The sequence below is a fragment of the Podarcis melisellensis genome, assembly GCF_964234715.1.
Source record: "Podarcis melisellensis genome assembly, chromosome: 2".
NCBI lineage: Eukaryota > Metazoa > Chordata > Lepidosauria > Squamata > Lacertidae > Podarcis > Podarcis melisellensis.
This window is the reverse complement of record NC_138529.1, coordinates 22381680-22403926: the sequence shown is the minus strand read 5'-3', so window position 1 is coordinate 22403926 and position 22247 is coordinate 22381680. Positions and strand designations below refer to the sequence as shown.

At 46.8% G+C, this 22247-nt stretch overlaps 1 protein-coding gene across 2 annotated transcripts in view; it reads left to right on the top strand.

Moving 5' to 3' along the window:
• The first annotated feature begins 395 nt into the window (after positions 1–395).
• Positions 396–22247, top strand: part of CACNG5 (calcium voltage-gated channel auxiliary subunit gamma 5) — a 56367-nt gene continuing 34515 nt past the window's right edge. The window contains exon 1 of one of the 2 annotated variants that reach the window (XM_081899890.1): positions 396–490. In XM_081899890.1, the coding sequence (XP_081756016.1) occupies positions 480–490 (11 nt within the window). In that variant the 5' untranslated portion in view covers positions 396–479. Of the gene's footprint in view, positions 491–12092; positions 12662–22247 lie in introns of those variants that run through there. The other variant, XM_081899891.1, reaches the window with a different exon arrangement.

The window sequence follows — 22247 nt, the reverse complement described above, 5'->3', positions numbered from 1 at the left end:
AGATCTTTATTAGTTAGTGTTGCTAAATACCATAAATCAATATTTATGTTAGCCTGCATGAGCCCCCCTGGGAAAGATGAATTAGCATTAAAGCTTTTTGCAATGCAAGGGGGAGAGAAAACATGGTTGCATCAAAGCTCAAAGTGGGACAGTTCATCTTGTCTCCAAGGTGTTCAAATGGCCCTTTTCCAGCCCAGGTCCCTAGGTACTCTTTCGTGTTTGGATTTCAACTCGGCCCCAAGCAGCGACTGCAGCATTTTCCCCTTTTTTGATGCTTTGTGTAACCATGTCTCCTGTGCTTTGAAGTCTCCTCTTCCACTTGACATGCTTTTCTCCATGTTTCATTGTGGAGAGCTGATTCCAGCAAATGCCCTTTCTCTTTTCAGAACAAACCCAGTTCTTAGACAATGAAAAGGCCTGCTTCTATTAGATTCCTCACCCAACATACACACAAACAACCATTCGTTTGAGGTAGATACATGTCCACAAGGTAAGTGCTCTATGATATCCACAGCGGAATGCCTTGCTGTCAGGAGTGTGCATCAGATTTGGAGGAAAGGCAAATCCTTAAGTGGTTTCTGGCCAGTTTTGGAGATATTCCGGACTTGTTGGGGTCAAACTGTGCTCCCTCTGTAATCATGTGGCTGATCAAAATCAGGGGCCTCTCAAAGTCCTGGGAGTGATTTGGAGATCAAAACAAAAACCTGCAGGCACTGTATCTGCAAAACCTAAAATGTGTCTCTTTCCCCAGGCTTGAAAAGAAGGGTCTGTAGTTTTGAGCCTAGCTTTCAATCAGAGGGAATGATTATCTGAGGGCTCTCTAATCACACTGCTGATATGGAGGGATGTTAAAGTGATGTTGTCACCTTCTTCTTGTGTGCTCTGTGCTCCTTGTTAATTCCGACACAACCACTCCTGTCAAATCAGCCTCGCAGCTGTTGCTTTCTGCAACTCAGACTGGGTTTGGTACGCCTGCAAATGGAATCCACTTCTGTCAAAAACAAAACAGATGTCACCATTTGTTGATTTCCCCATTATAATCAGGTGGTGGTGGTGGTGAGACATGAAATTCGGTGCTCCGGAATTGGGATTCCGATTCAGACCCAAGCCAAATCTCTGCAACAGTCTGAGCTGAATCAGGCTCTTTTCCGAAGCACTGAATTGCAGTCTGTGCTGAATTGTGTGGTTGGTGATCACCCCTGGTAGCTGTCCTCCTGACATTTATAGAGCACATATTATTATTTATTTATTTATTTATTTATTTATTTATTTATTTATTTATTCAACTTATACGCCGCCCTATACCCGGAGGTCTCAGGGCAGTTCCCAACAAGACCACAACATATAAATTCAAACCAAAAGCAGTAACGCAATACCCCCCCCCAAAAAAGCCACATTCTAAAATGTCAATAAGATCAACCAAAGGCCTGGTTAAAAAGGAATGTTTTTGCCTGGTGCCTAAAGGCAGAACAACTGTAATGTAGTAGTGTACATTAGTGTACCTCAGGTTACAGACGCTTCAGGTTACATATGCTTCAGGTTACAGACTCCGCTAGCCCTTGAAATAGTACCTCGGGTTAAGAACTTTGCTTCAGGATGAGAACAGAAATCATGTGGCAGTGGCACAGCAGCAGCAGGAGGCCCCATTAACTAAAGTGGTGCTTCAGGTTAAGAACAGTTTCAGGTTAAGAACAGACCTCCGGAACAAATTAAGTTCTTAACCCAAGGTACCACTGTACTAGTGAGCTCATTATGTATTTTTGCCCATCTAGATCCTAAGGGCAGGGGGAAACGGAATATTTCTGTAAGCCAGCCCAGTTCCCAGTGTTCTCTACAGCTCTCAACGCCAGTCAAGCTATTGTGACGAAGAATCAAAATCCTGAATGGGGCTATGCAAAGAGGAGTAGGCTTGCTGCTTAGTAGCAAGAGAGCAGGTTTAGCCCCACCCTGTGGTATCTGCAGGTGTATCCCTTCCCTTCCCTCATATAAAGCACTGCCAGGGCCGGCCAGCCCATGAGGCAGACTGAGACAGCTACCTCAGGCGGTAGAATCCAAGGGGCGGCACTGCAAAAGGCTGCTGTCCCACCACTGCTGGATAAGTCAAGAGAAGCGGCAGTTGTGGGTTCCATCAAGAACTTGTGGAAGCAGCAGCTGCTTCTTGCTTCTCCAGTGCTACTGTGGATGTCCTGCCCACCTGCTGTGGCTGTGGCAGCAGCTTTGGGGTTTTGATGAGATCTGGCAAGAGCCCTGTAAAAACTCACAAGATCTTGCAGGGCTCTCACGAGATATTGACAGAACATGGAAGCTACACCTCAGCGTGACCTCAGTAAGCAAGGCTTCAGTGCGTATGTGTGGGCTCAGGTTTCCCATGTTGCCTCAGGCGGCGAAATGGGATGAGCCACCCCTGAGTACTGCCCTTAGGAACGCAGTTGTATTGAGGGCCAAACCTGCTCACAAAAAATACCTCAGCCCCACAGGGTACAATATCTAAGCAGCCCCTGCAAGCATAGACAGGCATACAGCAAATTACCTATAAGACATGGCTTCCGTGTGGCATGCCCTGTTGTGTCTTGCATCATGAACTTAATCTCCCCACCAGCCTTTGGAGGATTTAACAAAACTGAGCTACTTTGCAGGGTGGTTGAAAAACACCGTCTCTGCTCAAGTGCCATCTCTGCACTATTAACAGTGGGCTACACAGGTGGCACTGTGGGTTAAACCATAGAGCATAGTACTTGCCGATCAGAATGTCGGCAGTTCGAATCCCCATGACGGGGTGAGCTCCCATTGCTTGGTCCCTGCTCCTGCCAACCTAGCAGTTCAAAAACACGTCAAAGTGCAAGTAGATAAATAGGTACCCCTCCGCCGGGAAGGTAAACGGCATTTCCGTGCGCTGCTCTGGTTCGCCAGAAGCGGCTTAGTCATGCTGGCCACATGACCCGGAAGCTGTACACCGGCTCCCTCAGCCAGTAAAGCGAGATGAGCGCTGCAACCCCAGAGTCGGCCATGAATGGACCTAATGGTCATGGGTCCCTTTACCTTTACTTACTTTGAAGATCAAACCTATCCATTCTTAAGGAAATCAGCCCTGAGTGCTCAGTGGAAGGACAGATCCTGAAGCTGAGGCTCCAATACTTTGGCCACCTCGTGGGAAGAGAAGACTTCCTGGAAAAGACCCTAATGTTGGGAAAGTTTGAAGACACAAGGAGAAGTGGACAACAGAGGACGAGATGGTTGGACAATGTTCTCAAAGCTACCAGCATGAGTTTGACCAAACTGCGGGAGGCAGTGGAAGACAGGAGTGCCTGGTGTGCTCTGATCCATGGGGTCACAAAGAGTCGGACATGACTAAATGACTAAACAACAACAACAACAACTTTGCAGAGCTGTTGTAAGCCACAGTTTTTTGACAACAGCTCACATCTCCACCCCAATAATACAGAGGTCACCATGAAGGGTTGTAATTGCATTGTTGATGGTAAGGCTTTTAAATATATAATTTTATTACCTTTTCTGGAATAAGGTTGAGAGTGCCTGCAAATTAAAACTCATCGGTGGGGAACCTGTGGCTTGTATTTCCAAAACTTTTTGTGTGTGTACACACACCAGCTGTGGCTTTGTTACCTACGGGGTTCAAATCCATCGTGTCAAATTGCATCAGTGACGTTAAGACGCAGCATTTTGCTTCTCCAGGCAGCGGTGAAGCATTTCACTTCTCTAGGCAGGTCGCTGGGTAGCTTGTCAGCCACGGCAAGGGCAGATCATGAATAATGAAGCCAATGCATTTTGAGCCATTGTTTTATTAAAAAGACTTGGAGCGACTAATTTGTCAGATCCGAGGAAACTGCTCATTACCGCACATCTTTGGATGAGTTTCCCCTTTTTTATTTTTGTCCTGGGAAATCTCTGCTCTGCTGACTGGTATTGAAAGCTACAAAACTATATATTTATCTTCTGTGCAGCCTCTCCATTGCTGTTTAATAAATAAAGGCTCTTGCCTACATCCCTCATGCAGTTGCCAAGGCTGCTGAACTATCCGCCTCTGTAGCCTGAGCTATTCAGACTCTGGAAATGGGAGTGCTTTCAAATGAACAAGACTCTTAATTCCAGAATAACCAGAGACTCAGTCCCTCAAAATTGAATACATAAGCCGCCACAGCTTATCAGAAGCCGGATCCTGGCCTGCATCCTGCTTTGGCAAATGGGCATGCAGGCTGGGACTTGGGCTGTGCCAGGGGGCAGAGCTGACAGAGTGGGAAGGCTTCCATTGGGTCCGCCCCCTGACCATTTAAGCAGCCCACACCTGGGGCACTACGTGTTTGTTCCTTCGTCGGATTTCTCCACCCACTCGCCCTCGGTTTAACCTGATAGTCAAGGACCTTGCTGTGGCTAGGGTGGTCGCTGTTTTTATGGGGCCAGGTAGGAATTTGTCCACCGGGCAAATTGGCTCTGACCTGGTGGTTTTTTGCCTACCTCACAGCAATCGTCACAACTGGGTTGGGCATTAGGGCAATCCTTTGTCTTGGATGGAGGGGAGGTTGTAGTCTCCACGTGCCCCTCCAAACACTGGGGTATCTCATCAAAGGGATCCGGGGGGAGTGGCCATGTCCGCATGCCCAGGCGGGGCCAGGGCCAAAGGCACTCTCTGTCAGGAGCTCGTCCTACACTTGAGTAGGACCCTGGCAGAGACACATGCCCGACTGGCATGTTCTCTCCCTCCTGGTCGTTTGTTTGGGAGCTTCAAAAGCTTTCTTCTGCCCGAACATCACAGCGACCGATGCCAACAGACACCGGCACACTTAGGGATCCGCAGAGTCACCGCAGCTTGCATAACAAACCTCAGCAACTCAGCATTTTGGCTAATCTACTTTATTTACATATAAACACACACAGAGCACTGCAACATGGCTCCCTCTCTCTCTAGCATCAGACAGCAAAGAGAAAGAACAAGGGACAATAGCACCACTTCATGGAACACAGTAACACAAACATCCTGTCTCCGTCACTTCCCACTTTGTGGAGTTAAAACATACACCGTCATGTGATAGACAAAAATCCCATGACTGCAATCATGGAGCAGGAATTCTAACATCCTCCTAGTCGATGGTCCCTGCGGGGGTCACCCTATTTGATGTAAATCTTAGCGACCCCTGCCTGGATTGACCTACATGTCACTTCCGGTGGGTAGCCAGAAATATTTCAATTGCTCCATGCCCAAGCCAAACCCCCTAGTGCTGATGTTGATAGGCTTGCAAGTGAAAATATTGCACTGAAAAGTAAGAGCAGGACCCAATTAACTCTCAGGAAGTTTCAGTCAAAAGGTATATGGTTTTTCAATATGGTTTAGGCAGTTTGTTGTAGGTATGGAAGTTAAGCACATTCTAGCCTGATATAATTTGTGTATATGCTATCCCTGATGTTTCCTGTCATCAGTGCTATAGAGGTTCCGGAACTCGCCATGAACTCCTTCCTCATTCTCTTATAATGGACAATTCTAAGAAGTTCTGGAACTGAGTTCCGGCAAGTTCCAGCTGGAAAAAAAGCACTGCCTGCCATTTAAGCGCTCAATAAGCACATAAACGGGACACGTTTCCCTCATTTTTCCCACTGCACATTCTCTGTTTTCCAAGTGCACAATTTCCCTCCAGCTGCATATATTTTTTAATCCAACTGCACACTCAGCCATCCTACCACGTGACTCAAATAACACTCCTCATGCCAGTTTGACTCCAGGACGAGGGTCAAGTGTACCCTTGGCACAAAATCCACTTCTGAAGGAGAAAAGGGGGGCAGTGTTGAAGGGAAGAAGCAAAGGGAGAAGGCGGAGCTGAAACTCGTGGTTAAATTTATTTTGAAATGAAAAAATGGGGGGAAAGGAATTCATCAATATGCAAGTTTTATATCCAATGTATTCATCCTGGGATAATTCCTTTTTACGGAAGCTCTCGGATTTTACCTCTCGCTTCTGCATTCAGATAATTGGAAACCTGAATCGCTCTGAAAAGTTGGGAGCTTCAAAACATGCCAGTCCAGATGGCAGGCTACTATGCCTGTAAGCTAAAGTGAGAGAGAGCAGGGAATCTTTTTTTAACCACCACCACAATACTGAAATGCAAATATATCTACTTCAGTACACAAATTGCCCTTTAAATATGTGGGTGATTTTTGGGGGGGATTATTGGGTGGTTGTTTTTGTTGTTGCTTTGATTGCGCATTTTGTGGTTTTATTCTGTAAACCACCCTGAGACCTCTGGATAAAAAAAAGGTAAAGGACCCCTGACAGTTAAGTCCAGTCGCGAATGACTCTGGAGTTGCGGTGCTCATCTTGCTTTACTGGCCGAGGGAGCCGTTTGTCTGCAGTTTTTCCGGGACATGTGGCCAGCATGACTAAGCCGCTTCTGGCAAACCAGAGCAGCACATGGAAACGCCGTTTACCTTCCCGCCAGAGTGGTACCTATTTATCTACTTGCACTCTGGGTATAGGGTGGTATATAAGTTCAATAAAATAAATAAATAAGCTGTGACAAAGATTACCATGAAATACTGTGATGTCCTCCAACTCGGACAGCTTTAGCAGGGGATTAGACAAACTCATGGAGGATAAGGCTAGTCATGAATGCTGTATCAGGTGGGCCTTTGGCATGATCCAGAAGGGCTTTCCTATGTCCTTATGACAAAATAAATGTAAGCTAACTTGGATCAGAGAACAGTTAACAGATATGGAGTCATAACCCCAAAGACCTATGAAGTAGAGGACAATATGGTTACTTTTCTAACTCAGGAAGCATGCCCTCCCAAGAATCATAGAATTTCTTCTTAGGTGTATATTTCAAAAATGGTAGATTACAGAGCGGAAATCTCCATTCAGTGGTGCCACTAGGGAATTTTAGATTCTAGAATTAATGGTCTAACTGAAATTATTAAACAAGCAATTAACATTCCCGCCCCAAACAATTGTAATCCCATTTTTCATAACTGCTTTGACATTCCTAATATGTCAGAGCAAAGAAGAAACCAAGTGTTTTGCCAGCCAAGTGCATTTTTGCAACGTAGACCGCCATTTTGCTTTTCTCTGCCTTCATCCTCTCCATTGCTTTCAGCAACTTGTTCTTACAAATCTGCTTCCCGCCCAGGGGTTAAATCAGTCACAGTGATCTGGATCTCAGTCTGCCTGGCTTCATGTTGCATGCTAATCTTGATATTCAAAAGCTCCACAAATTCAGAAGTTCGTGGGAACAGCTTTAAACTTAGTTGGTCACAGATGGGTTAGTGTGCTTTCTCCCTCACTCGGAGTTCTAGTGAAGAACTTGTGCCTTTCATGTGCAATCATTCTTCTGGGTGTGCAGGGTGTTTCAAATTTATTATCAAAACTTAAACATTCACTTATTATCAAGTTGTATTCAAGCTGAACTGTTTCTTGATGTGAGGAGGAAGCTTCATTCCAAACCAGAACCACTTCAGCTCCTGTTGGCTCCCCCCACCCATCATCATTTTAGGTTTTTATTTTAAGTGCCAGCAATCTGGTTCAATCCCAGTTCAAGCAGAGCACATCCCTTTTGTACAGACCCAGCCTATCCTAAATTGCTCCCCAGTGCCTATCTGCTCCAAACTCTGCCTCCCAACATTATTGGCTCTCCAAACATTGAGACTACGCAATAGCACCCATCCAGCTGGCAATAATAATAATAATAATAATAATAATAATAATAATAATAATAATATATTTATACTCCGCCCTTCCCGGTTCAGAAAACTGGGCTCAGGGCGGCTAACAACAAATTGAAAGCACTTAATTGATGCAACAAAAAACAGCTTAAAATACAGTATAAAACGTGCATAACAATAAATTCAGAAATCAATTTGGGGTGGGGGGAATCCATCCAATAAACATTAGATGATCACCAGGGCTAGCTGGCTAAATTAGTCCTATTTGGGCCGGTGAGGAGGAATTCCTCTTTCAGAGGAAGCTACCTTGGAGGTTCTAGCTTTTAGCACCCTACCTGGCAACCTAAATTTTGCTTCCAGGACCATCCACTCTGAGCTTCCCTGATGCCTGGGAGGCAGGGTTTTGGTTTTTTTCAGCCGGAAGTCGCTGGAACTCAGTTCCATCACCTCTCAGCCAGTGTGGTGTAGTGGCTAAGAACAGTAGTCTCGTAATCTGGGGAACCGGGTTTGCGTCTCCGCTCCTCCACATGCAGCTGCTGGGTGACCTTGGGCTAATCACACTTCTCTGAAGTCTCTCAGACCCACTCACCTCACAGAGTGTTTGTTGTGGGGGAGGAAGGGAAAGGAGAATGTTAACCGCTTTGAGACTCCCTCGGGTAGTGATAAAGCGGGATATCAAATCCAAACTCCTCCTCCTCCTCCTCCTCCTCCTCCTCCTCTTCTCCTCCTCCTCCTCCTCCTCCTCCTCCTCCTCCTCCTCCTCCTCAGGTGGGTGCCATTCCCATTGTAGGAGAACAAGTTCATGATGAGTCCTGGAACCTCTTTTTTCTAGAAAAATAGCACTGCTGGGTGGTCAGGAGGAGCTTGAAGTAAGGACCGCAGGAGTTAAGTGAGTGGCATAATCTCCCTAAAAACCCTAGTACTTCAAGACTCCCATAAAAGTGCCTGGCTTAAAACCGTCTATCAAAAACTTCACTCTTGTGGCCTATCCCCACAACACCTACTCACTATGGGCCCTACTAAAGCAAACAGTCTAATTGGTCAACGTCTAAAAGATATCGAGCATCAGAACAACCTGGCCACTACTGTATAAGGAAATTCTGCCCTTGGTAGGTTCATTTTCCACCTCTCCATTTTGATTCTCTGGCCCCATATCTGCACAAACTTATTATCACAAAATACAGATGTGCTTTTACACTTGCAAGACTGGATGTTTTGCCATCTGCAGTATTTGAGGATCGATTCCAAAAAATCCCGCCTGAGAAACGTCTTTGCCCCCTGTGGAGACGGTAGCACCGAAACAGCAGCACACGTCCTCCTGTCTTGCACTCTCTACAAAGACCTGAGGAACGAGCTCTTCACCCCACTCGTACTAACCATCCCAGGGCGCTCAACCACTGCCACAATGTCCTTTCTTCTGTCAGATCAAAATATGCAGATAACAGCAAAGGTTTCTAGGTTCACAGCAGGAGCAATCAGAATAAGGGCCACTAATTGATGGCTGATTCAGGACTTTAAATTGTGCTCTTATATCAAATTTCCTTTTCTGCGTATACTGTAATGTTTTGCTGTTGCTATGGCCATTGGCTAATGCGAATAAAGTTTTATCTTTATCTTTAATCTCCCTAGAAAAGGGACCCCCTGGGCACAAAACTCTATGGTGTGAAAGAGTGCGTTGCTCACATCATTTCTTTGGGGTGCAGCCTCAAACTCACTGGAAGACTCTTGCCCCAGATAGAGAGCTGAAATATCTAGAGCTCTCCCTGGACACAACTCCTGATCTTGGATGTAGCTAATATTGTAGGCTGAGAGTGAAGTTCCCTGGACTGGTTGATGTATGCTTGAATGGCATTTGTTTCTCTTCATCACTGCATTACTCAACACTCCATGATTCACTATTGTTTGCATGTTTGTTTGTTTGTTTGTTTGTTTGTTTCATTGATGCATCACCTCCCATGAGGCATCCTGGAGCAAATAGACAAAGTCATAAAACATATATAGAATAGTTGCATATAGAAAATCATTTAAAACACAGAGTCAGTACTTTGTAGTTCTTTTACAGCTGTGCTGTATTTTTGTCTTTCCAGGCTGTGATATTATATGTTTTACACTTTCGATTCTTTTTTCCTTGCTTTCTTTTTGCCAAGTTTGTACCTCTTAACAAAATCAATTTTAAAAATATTAAAATTAGGTTGGGGCAATTAAAACACTTGCATCTATAAAAAACTTTCTTTTTAAAAGCCATAAAAACAACAATGGCACACACAGAAAATCAATACGGATACCAATTAAGATAAAGATTTCCATTTAGAAGACTTGTTGAAAGAGGAACGTCGTTGTTTAATCGTTTAGTTGTGTCCGTCTCTTCGTGACCCCATGGAAAAGAGCACGTCAGGCACTCCTGTCTTCCACTGCCTCCCGCAGTTCGGTCAAACTCATGCTGGTAGCTTCAAGAACACTGTCCAACCATCTCGTCCTCTGTCGTCCCCTTCTCCTTGTGCCCTCCATCTTTCCCAACATCAGGGTCTTTTCCAGGGAGTCTTCTCTTCTCATGAGGTGGCCAAAGTATTGGAGCCTCAGCTTCAGGATCTGTCCTTCCAGTGAGCACTCAGGGCTGATTTCATTCAGAATGGATAGGTTTGATCTTCTTGCAGTCCATGGGACTCTCAAGAGTCTCCTCCAGTACCATAATTCAAAAGCATCAATTCTTTGGTGATCAGCCTTCTTTATGATCCAGCTCTCACTTCCAGGAACGTCCTCAGTAGGCACCAAAAATCAAACAAAAAGGCTGTGCCTGCTCAGTATATAGGGGGTTCCAATGAGCAAGTATCACCACATTAAAGGCCTGATTCTAGCATCATGAAGAATTGACCTACAGTGGTACCTATGGTTACGAATTTAATTCGTTCCAGAGGTCCGTTCTTAAGCTGAAAACATTCTTATCCTGAGGCGCACTTTCGCTAATGGGGCCTCCCGCTGTACACACGCCTCCATCGCTCGATTTCTGTTCGCATCCTGGGGCAAAGTTCACAACCAGGAGCAGCTACTTCCAGGTTAGCAGAGCTCGTAACCTGAAGCGTTCGTAACCAGAAGCGTTCGTAACCAGAGGTACCACTGTATTGACAAGATGGTATCTGCAGCATGCTCACTCCTGCAGAATGCAGGGACTGGTTGGCTATGTAATGGCTGAGGCGATCCAAGTCCCAAGCTATATAGGACTTTGTACAGCAATACCAACACCTTTAAGCTACCCTGGTAGTTAATTGACAGGCAGTGCAATCAACGTGTCAATTGCTGCCATTGAAAAGTGTTGTGTATGAGGTGTGGCACGCAATGTTTTGACTCTGTCTGTTCACTCACATGTGCAAGTCATCACTTGACAGCGCAGTCTCAAATGATGGACATGCAAGCAGAAAGGTTGTAAAAGGTAAAGGGACCCCTGACCATTAGGTCCAGTCGTGGCCGACTCTGGGGTAGCTCATCTCGCTTTATTGGCCGAGGGAGCCGGCGTACAGCTTCCGGGTCATGTTGCCAGCATGACTAAGCCACTTCTGGCGAACCAGAGCAGCGCACAGAAACGCCATTTACCTTCCCGCCGTACCTATTTATCTATTTGCACTTTGACGTGCTTTTGAACTGCTACGTTGGCAGGAGCAGGGACCGAGCAACGGGAGCTCACCCAGTCACGGGGATTCAAACCACCAAACTTCTGATCGGCAAGTCCTAGGCTCTGTGGTTTAACCCACAGCGCCACCCGTGTCCCAGAAAGGTTGTAATCCCTGCTTAATTACTACCACCCCAAGCTTTAGTAAAGTCCCAAAGTTGCAAAGGACCTGGATAGATTTTGGAAACCGACTATGGCATGTAACAAATTTTCAACCATTTGTCTAAGCCTTCAACTGTGGAGCACGACCGTAATTTTATAATATTTTTGATTATCATAACCACACATACACACAGGGCATGTTTCATCCAAGGTTAGAGAGCTAGTTCTCATTCCCTGAGCTTCTAGAAGAGAGTTAAACATGTGCTTTGAGTATCCCATTGAAATGAAAGGGATTTCTAACTGGCATGAATCATACCTTCGATTCTGTTATTTATTTTTTAAATACGTCTATAGTTTAAATTTTATTTGTTTGTTTGGTATACTGCCCCACTTTGCTAGAGTGGTTCCCTGTCGTTTTTTCTTAAAGAGTTTTCACAGATGGGGGCGGGGGCGGGATTTAAAAATGGAAATGTACTCATTTCTTAACAACAAAGAGAGAGCTCCAGCGGTGGTTGGTTAGGTTAGGATCTCCCATTAAGGACCCTGCTGGTTCCGACCTTGTTGACCTTCAGTGAGGCACTTCCTGGATCTGATGGGGTGGGAGGCAGGTGTCTTTTAGATGTCGCCGGTTATTCCAGGGGGTGGCAAGAGGAGGAGACCGGGGGGGGGTCTCCCCGCCCCGTCCGGCATCCTTGAGCCTGTTCCAGCCTCCGTCTTCTCCTCCCCTCCGTTCTCTCTGCGTGGAAGCGAGCCCTCGAGCTTTCTGGCTGCTGTAACTCAGCAGCGATGCCCAGGACTCCCCTCCCCTCCGCGTCCTGGGTGCAGCTGCCAAAGAGGCTGCCCAGCCGAGGGAAGCCTTTGTGATTTGGGGAGGGGGGGTCTCTGCAGCAACACTCCCCGCTGCCACCAGCTCCTCCTGCCGGCACGCCGCCTTCGCGCCTCTTCTCCTCTAGGGGGCCCCCCTCCCTCCCGCGCTGGCCGCCCCTCGAAGCAACGCCCCGAGGGGAGGCGGGCGAGCGAGGGATAAAAAGCGCGGCGCTGGAGCAGCGCGGAACTCTGCGCGCCCTTCCAGCGCTCCAGTTAGAGACCCTCGCAGCCGCGCGCCCCAGTTCCACTGCCTCGGATCGGAGCGTTGCCACCCCGCATCCTAGGGGGAAAGGGGCGCGTCTAAACTGTGGGGAGCTCGGGTCCTTTGCAAAGAGGAGCTCCGGACTCACCTGGCGCCCAAAGGTAAGAGCTACTCCCTCTTTGAAGTGGCGAGGAAGGGAGGAGGGTGGCAGCCGATGCGTCCTAGCGAGAGCGCGGGGTGCAGGGCGAAGAAAGCTCGGGGCTCTGCTGCTTTGGAGGTGGGGGTCGCAAGACGTTTGTGGGGAGGTGTTCATTGCGCCTTGGCCATGTGCCGATCAGCAAAGAGGACTCTTACGTTTTGTGTGTGAGAAAGAGAGCGATTCTGGACTCCTGGGCTCCTGCGCAACTTTGACTCCCGCTTTGGGTGCCCTCGGTGTTCCCTGGGATGTGGGGATATTCCAGACAACCACAGTTCCCCTTGGAGGCTGTAGGCGGTCCTGGGGTGAGACCTGGCGAGAGTGGAGCGGCGCGGTGTGTCACGGGGACCCCGACGACTCGATGCAGGCGGTTGCCGCTTTTATTGGAGCATCTGCGGAAGGACAGGGTAGCCGAGCACCTCTCTCTCTCTCCTCTCTGGTCCACACACGCACCTCACCCTGTAACGCTTGGCGACTCTGGGGTTTAGCTGAACGTGTGAGCGGTCTCCACTGACCTGCACTTGTGAAAGTTCTGCCTGCGCTTGTGAACCTGGGAGGCTGGTTCAGGTGCGCAAGCCACCGCCTGCTGTTGCAGTTCTTGGGTGACCGCAACTTAGCTGTGGGTAGTAGTGGGGCCTGTGGAATGGTGGTCCCCGGAAGGCAGAGGCAACGCTGTTTCTTCTCCCACTCCGTCTGTGGCACTCCAATAAGAAAAGCTGCGCTCCATTCACCAGCAGGACACTACCGGTCTCTGAATAGGGATGGAGTCTGGAATCCCTGCAGTTTTTCACAAGTGGTGGCCTTTGAACCTTGACCTTAGCTGGGTCCCTTGCATGGGTGTAGCCAGGGGTGCAGGGAGGAGCAGCTGCCCCTCCCCCAGAATCAAGTAATATAAATACTTAACTGACTAATCAGGTCGGTTCTGCACCCCCTCCCCCGACAAAAGTCCTACCCCCCCCCAAATCCTGGCTATGCCCATGGTCCCTTGGAAAGCTCTCGCCACGTGGCAGGGATGACGGACTGCTAATAAACGACAACAGGAGAAGCTTCTATACATAAGTTTGTTTCAGGTGAGATGGCAAAAGCAGCACTTGCATTTAGCATCAGCCGTCCTGGGAATGATTGCAGAGTTATTCCACTTTCACAGGAGCCATGCCTGAGAGAGAGACTTCCCAAGAGTAGTTTTGTTTGGTTGTTTGATAGTTTACTAGATTTATGTCCCACCTTTTAGGCAGCTTGCTACCTAAGCCGTATACTAAGATTCCAGTTATTGAAATAATAACATTGCATTAAGTGTAGCAGCGGCAGATCAGCGTCTACAACAGCTCAGCTCCATAACACCACCTGAATGCAGACCACCAGAAGAAAAAGTCTTTATGGTTTTCCAAACGGTCATGTAGAACATCCCCTGGGTAGGACTGAGAGAGACGCCTGCTTGAGACTCTGGAGACCATGTAGACCAGGGTTTCCCAAACTTGGGTCTCCTGCTGTTTTTGGACTACAACTCGTATCATCCCTAGCCAGTAGGACCAGTGTTCGGGGATGATGGGAACTGTAGTCCGAAAACAGCTGGAGACCCAACTTTGAGAAACCCTGGTGTAGACAATACTGAATGAGATGCACCAATGTAATACAGCTTCCTGTGTTCCAAAACAAGGTATCTCCCTGGATATGGTGTTCAAGAAATGCGGGGCTACCACAAGAAAGACTCTGTCCCTGGTGCTCACCAGTTAAACAACTCTCACCAGTGGAACACAAAGCAGGGGCCTCAGATGCCAATCTTACAAGTAGGGCAGGGTGCAGATACAGTCATACCTCATGTTGCATTAGGTTCATGTTGCATCTTTTCAGCTTGCGAACGCAACAAACCTGGAAGTGTATACTTCCAGGTTTCACCGCACACGCAGAAGTGTTCTGCACGCTTCGCACATGGGCAGAAGCACTCTATCATGCTCTGCTCGTAAACAGAAGCGCCACTCTAGTTGCGGACTTTTCAGGGTGCGAACGGCACCCCGGAACGGATCATGTCTGCAACTAGAGGTACCACTGTAGCTTCCTCAGATAGCCAAGTCAGGCTTTAAATCAGCACGTTTTGCTGGGTCCATAAATAAACAGGCAGCCAATCTAACGGGTGTATAATAGCATGTGATCCAAACACCTGTTTCCTAAAAGTGTGCTAACTGCCATATTCTGCAAGTTTCCAAACCGTTGTTGTGAAGGTGCTTCCAAAGGAAAGCAGAGAGGATCTCCACCGGCCCAGACTGTGCCTTGTATGGGGCCAACTGGTAGAGTAGAACAGTCCTGAGCTCAACAGGACTCTTCTCCTTGCCCTGCCTCAAATAGCATTCCTGCTCCCCATTTTTAGGAGTTTTGCTTTTGAGAGCTGCTTCAAACTTCTTATGTTTATGTGAATGTGGGCAACTCACCATTTACGCAGGTTCAATGGATGCATACCCGGCACATGTGCATTGTGCCCAAACCAGATGTGACTTGGAAAAAATGGCAAAACAGCCCTAAAAGAGTCCAGAACGGGCAAAAAACAAAACAAAAATACATAGAAACAGTGCCTAGCAAACCCACAAGCCTTTGCAAGTTCAATCCCAGGAGCCCTTGCACTGACCATTGAAGCCTGTGGAGAGTTGGAATTTTGAGTTTGGAAGTTTGGAGTGTAGTGATTGTGGTGGAGTTTGGCATCTCATAAGTGCTGCTGGTTCCTTAAAGAGTTTTTCCATGGGTTCCAGAGGTTTGGAGAGTGTTTGCAGGCTTTTCCAATGGTGTTTCAGATATACAGTGGTACCTCGGGTTACATACACTTCAGGTTACAGATGCTTCAGGTTACAGACTCCGCTAACCCAGAAATAGTACCTCGGGTTAAGAACTTTGCTTCAGGGTGAGAACAGAAATCGTGTGGCGGCGGCGGCAGCAGCAGTGGGAGGCCCCATTAGCTGAAGTGGTACCTCAGGCTAAGAACAGTTTCAGGTTAAGATCAGACCTCCAGAACGAATTAAGTTCTTAACCCCAGGTACCACTGTTTGTGATTTCACTTAAACACGTGGGGCTTTGGAACGTAACCCCCATGTAAATTGGGAACTGCCTGTCTCTAGTTTCCACATTGTTTGCTTATTTATATACCAAAAAAAAAAAATTCCTTGAATATCAAAGGTTTCCTTAGATTTGGTTTTAAGTATTAGCATATGGGTTGCTGGGGTGGGTGGCAGTGAACTACTCCTGACACATTTTTGTTACACCAAACATGAGAAAATGTACTTTCACATGTAGGAGAATGATATTTTGGACTATAAATCTGCTAAGAGCCATAAAAATAAACTACCACTGGTACGTGACTAGTTTAGAGGAATGAAGCATTTTTTTTTATCCCCAGAAAGGATAAAATTAGCATAGTACAAGTTTAGGAACATTGGCAATTAGCTGATTGTTTTTTGAATAATGGTCCTTAAATCAATGTAATGTTGGAATGAAAAGTTTTGTGACCTAATATTCTGACCCAAACAGATGCACAATCCATCCAGTTAAGTACTTCAAAGTGGAGGGTGTGCTCAATGGGGCTTACTCCTCGGTAAGCCTGCATAGGATTTCAGCTTTAAACTCCCATTGAGTTTGATGGGGAAATTGAGCTTAAATTTCTCCTACTTACAACCTTCATTTGAGGTTCATTAAGACTGCAGCTGGGACATGGGTGGTGCTGTGGGTTAAACCACAGAGCCCAGGGCTTGCAAATCAGAAGGTCGGCGGTTCGAATCCCCGCGATGGGGTGAGCTCCCATTGCTCGGTCCCTGCTCCTGCCAACCTAGCAGTTCAAAAGCACGCCAATGCAAGTAGATAAATAGGTACCGCTCCAGCGGGAAGGTAAACGGCGTTTCCGTGCGCGGCTCTGGTTCGCCAGAAGCGGCTTAATCATGTTGGCCACATGACCCAGAAGCTGTACGCCAGCTCCCTTGGCCAATAAAGCGAGATGAGCGCCATAAACTCAGAGTCCGCCACGATTGGACCTAATGGTCAGGGGTCCCTTTACCTTTACCTTTAAGGCTGCAGCTCTCTACACGCTTACCTGGAAGGAACTCTCATTGAATTAAATAGACCTTACATCTGAGTAGGCTCACTTTTCTCGGCATAATCCCCGTTAACTATTGAATTACTCACTTCCGTGTGAACATACATAGGATTATGCTGTTTTTGGATGAGGAAATTTAAAATATTTCTGTACCTTTAGATCTCACCTCTCTTCCTTCGTGGGACCCAAGCTGTATTGGGAATAACAACTCTCAGCACCATTAACAAGCTCCATCTCCCAGAATTCTTTGGGGGAAGCCATGGATGTCAAAAGTGTACCATAGTGCTTTAATGAAGTGGTGGCCAAACTTGGCCCTCTAGCCCTTTTGGGACTACAACACCCATCATCCCTAGCTAACAGGACCAGTGGTCAGGGATGATGGGCATTGTAGTCCCAAAACAGCTGGAGGGCCAAGTGTGGCCATGCCTGGCTTTAATGTATGCTATGAGTGGCCTTAGCCTTAGACAGGTGTAGACGAATACTAACCAGTAAGCAGTGGCCTCGTGTAGGGAGGGCCAGAGGGATGGTGCCCCCAGATGCATGGGGGTGCATTTTGCTTCTCCCCACCCTGCCAGCCCCATGCTGCTGCACCCCTACCCACCCGCAGCCCTTGGTGGGTGCAACACACATGAGTCCAAGGAGCATGTGTGAGGATGCAACAGGGACACACCCTTCCTGTTCATGGCACATGCCTGTTGCATAGTCCTCACACAGCCCTGCAGCATTGCAAAGCATTTAGGGGCTGGCAGTGCTGTGTGAGTGCGCCCTTCAGGTGTGTATGCCTGTTTGTGCCCGCCAAGGGTCACAGGCAGGTAGGGGCACAGCACAGCCCCACATCTGGGCACACGCCAGGCACAAGCCATGCATGCTACGCCTCTGACAATACTGTAGTCGAAAGGCTGGTTGCTAGTCATTGCTGCCAGTACAGTGGTACCTCGGGTTAAGAACTTAATTCGTTCCGGAGGTCCGTTCTTAACCTGAAACTGTTCTTAACCTGAAGCACCACTTTAGTTAATGGGGTCTCCTGCTGCTGCCGCACAATTTCTGTTCTCATTCTGAAGCAAAGTTCTTAACCCGAGGTAATATTTCTGGGTTAGCAGAGTCTATAACCTGAAGCGTATGTAACCTGAGGTACCACTGTAGTCACTTAGCGCTGTTTCTGCCACCGGCAAGGTTTGCTGTGATTGCTTCTACGTTCCTTGCTTACACAGGTGTGTGTACATGTGCAGTTGTAAATATCTGCTCATCTTTATACAGAATAATAGGAAAAGCTGTACTGAGGCACGAGCAGCTGGGCGCGGGGGGGGAGCGCCCCGCCCCCAGCACTATCAAGAAGGGGGTACTATCGCGGCCACCCCCCCCCCAGACACGCACCACGCACCTGCCACCATGCTGGGTGCCACGGCCCCGCAGGCAGCACTGGGACATCTGTCAAGGGCCTCTTGTCCATTGCTTTCCCTGCATGCATAGACTAGTATCCCAGCCTTCCCAACCCACCATTGCTTCAGATTCAGAACCTCTACGAAACCTTCCTCCTGGATAAGGCTCTTCAAACTGCCTGGGCAACTTCTCCGATGATATCAGCCTGCAAAATGGATGAGTTTGCTTTCTTTCCCAGAACAAAACAAAACAAAACCCCATTCATCATACTTGGCACTCCTTGGCGCTCTATCGCAACGCCGGTTTGAACGTGCAAGGCGCAAGGTGTCCGCTTATGTATTTGCCATTCCCCACCCCTCCCAGAGAGAAAAGCTTTTCAGCTGCATTCGCAAGGTTAGCAGGCTGACTTCTCACACATCGGTTCCACTGCTTTTAAAATTTTATTATTATTATTATTATTACAGATTTTATAATATCAGCATTCACAAAGCAAAACCTAGCACATGCGTCATTTCAAATATGTTAGATGTGCAGGTTGTTGGAGGTTTTGTCCATTGCAGACCTATGCCCTTCCTCTATAATAGGGTTTCCAAAACTTGGGTCTCCTGCTGTTTTGGACTACAATTCCCATCATCCCTGACCAATGGTCCTGCTAGCTAGAGATGCTAGGAGTTGTAGTCCAAAAAGAGCTGGAGTTCAAAAACAGCTCTATGATTTATTTATTCATTTATTTCATTTCTATACCGCTTTATATTTTTAAGAAAAATCTCAAAGCGGTTGATGACTTATTAAAACATCAATAAAACAAGCCAGAATCAAACATTTCTGAAGAAAGTCAAATATAGAGTATACAGTCAAAGCAACATATAGTCATACCTTATGTTACGTCCTTTCAGGTTACGTCCTGTGGCGACCCAGAAGTACCGGTAAGGGTTCCTTCTGGGTTTCGCCGCTCGCGCATGCGCAGAAGCGCAAAATGACATCACGCGCATGCACAGAAGCAGCGAATCGCAACCCGCGCAGGTGCGCCGCTGCGGGTTGTTCTCTTTTCATGTTGCGAACGGGTACCACTGTAATTAACAGAAAACTGAAATATTATCTTAGATTTCAAAATGAAACATTACAAAGGAGGTCAACTGCAGAATACATATTTAAAACAAAGCTAACAAAAAAAAAATCTTAAACATTTCAGAAAGAAAAAAAAATTACTAAATGAAGTCAAATATAAAATACACATTTAAAACAGCATAATTAACAAAAGAATAAAACATTGTCATAAGGTGACACGGCTGTTTGGCAGGCACAAAAAGAATCCCATAGTTGTCAGGCATAGCGATGTTCCCCTGGTCTCACCAAGAGCCCCTTTAGTAGAGCTGGCAAGTCTGGGCCTCGCCCCCTAGACCAGGTGGAAAGGGCCTTGCAGGGAGTGGCCTTCACGACTCACAGCCAGGCGATACAAGAACATAAGAAGACCCCTGGTGGATCAGGCCACTGAACCATGTAGTCCAGCTTCTTGGTTTCACAGTGGCCAACCAGATACCTATGGGCAAACTTACAAACAGGACCCAAGCACCAGAGCACTCTCCCCTCCTGTGGTTTCTGCCAGCTGGTCTGCAGAAGCATCGCCATTGTTGGCGAGTAGCCTTTTGTGGCCCTCTCCTCCATGAAATGGGACGCGGGTGGCGCTGTGGGTTAAACCACAAGAGCCTAGGACTTGCCGATCAGAAGGTCGGTGGTTCGAATCCCCGCGAGGGAGTGAGCTCCCATTGCTCGGTCCCTGCTCCTGCCAACCTAGCAGTTCGAAAGCACGTTAAAGTGCAAGTAGATAAGAAGGTACCGCTCCAGTGGGAAGGTAAACGGCGTTTCCGTGCGCAGCTCTGGTTCGCCAGAAGCGGCTTAGTCATGCTGGCCACATGACCCAGAAGCTGTACGCCGGCTCCCTTGGCCAATAAAGCGAGATGAGCACCATAAACTCAGAGTCCGCCACGATTGGACCTAATGGTCAGGGGTCCCTTTACCTTTACCTCCATGAAATGGTTCCTTTTAGACGTGCCTTAGTCCTTAATTCCACTGCTTCTAACAAATGGTATCTAAAAGAAATGTGTTAAATGAGATTTCTTGCAGTAAGGTTGGAATTGTTTTTCTTTTATTTCTGTTCATTCTGTTAAGTGCCCTGGGCTCCTTTGGGAGGGAAGAGTCCTTGAGAAATGTAATAACAATAAAATGATAAATCTTGTACAGAACAGATGCTCATTGGGAGAGCAGTGGTTTTCACCTCTGTCTGCCTCCCACGATATATACTTGCATATCTATGTGCAGAGACCCTCCAAGTGCTCCTATTTTCCAGGGACAGTCCCGGTTTTACAAAAGCCATCCCAGTTTCTGATTTGATTCCTGAGTATCCCATTTTCCTTAGGATTTCCCCATTTTCACTGGAGAAATGGAGTCATGTGAACCCCAAGTCAAGGAGATAAACTATACAACCTTTAGAAGACATATAAAGGCAGCCCTGTACAGTGGTACCTCGGGTTACATACGCTTCAGGTTACACACGCTTCAGGTTACAGACTCCACTAACCCAGAAATAGTACCTTGGGTTAAGAACTTTGCTTCAGGATGAGAACAGAAATTGTGCTCTGGCGATGTGGCAGCAGGAGGCCCCATTAGACCTCTGGAATGAATTAAGTACTTAACCCGAGGTACCACTGTATAGGGAAGTGTTTTGAGGGGAGTTTTTTTAAATATTAAATGTTCTATATATATATTTTTTGGCCACCCAGAGAGGCTGGGACAACCCAGTTACATGGGTGGGGTATAAATAAATTATTATTATAATTATCATTATGGACTAGGATGTCCCTATTTTCTTTTTTTTTAAGAATAATTTTTTATTAACCGACCAATCACATCAAATCAAACCAAATTACATAAATTCCAAATTACACAGCCGAATTTTAAATTTTTGTTGGGGGTACCCATATTTCAAGTTCCGAAGGAGATCCAATCAACTTCTTGCTTCTTACTGCTGTTTTAATGTCCACAAATCTAACCTTATGATGTTCACAGTACTATCCACATTGTTTTTCCACATCTCTTGTTGTTATTTTCATATATTTTTCCTTTCTTTTTGTGACCTCTGATAGTCTCCACAAGCTGGTTAGACAGTTTGTAATCCTGCGTGGATATATATATATATATATTTGCTTTCGTAGAAAGAAAAAACTTCCTCTCTTTTCCAACACATGAAAGAAACAGGACACGAAATTAATTTTGCAGATTCCAAATTGCTCTTTAACATGGAACATCACCACAAGAGAATAATCATGGAAGCCATCGAGATAGAGAAACACCCTCACAACATGAACAAGCGTGACGACACATCCCGCTTGCCAGACATCTGGAAATTAGCCCTCCCCACAAAAACTGACACCAGATCCAGAGGCACACAGAACGCTATCACCAATCAACCACACCAGACCCAAACCCAGACCCTCTCCACAGATAAATTACAGACACCATCCAGTAGCCAAACCATGGTGGCACCTCCGGATGCTGCACCCCCCTGCAATCCCTACACAGATCTGGCTGACACAGGCCACAAAACCACAGCTCGCCCCTATACACGAAGCCAAGCCAGAGCACAACTAAGTGCAGTACAGCCATCTTCTCAGAAAAACTCTTCACAAAGTTCAAGAGGTCAAGACACAAAGACTTTAGCAACTAATCCACACCTAATGACCCACCTAAGTGGTACTCAGGATATCACTCAAGAAATCACTCAAGATATCCCTCAAGTAATTAAGGAACAAAAGAAGAAAAGGCACACTAGCCTGGGAACTTCCTCTCTGCCCAGAACATTGGAGGCTATACACCACACCCCCTCAACAGTATTTATAGGAACTCAAACACTGAGATCCTGCTCTGTTCCAGTAACAAGAAGCCGAAAGCACCAGCCTGAAGATGACGAGTGAGACCTCGTCGAAACGTCGCCTAGACACCCCAACTTTTACACGGGAAGACACCCGAGGACACCAAAACCTGCATATATATATATATATTATCCAGTAGCCATATCCAGACGTTTTCTATGTAACATCAC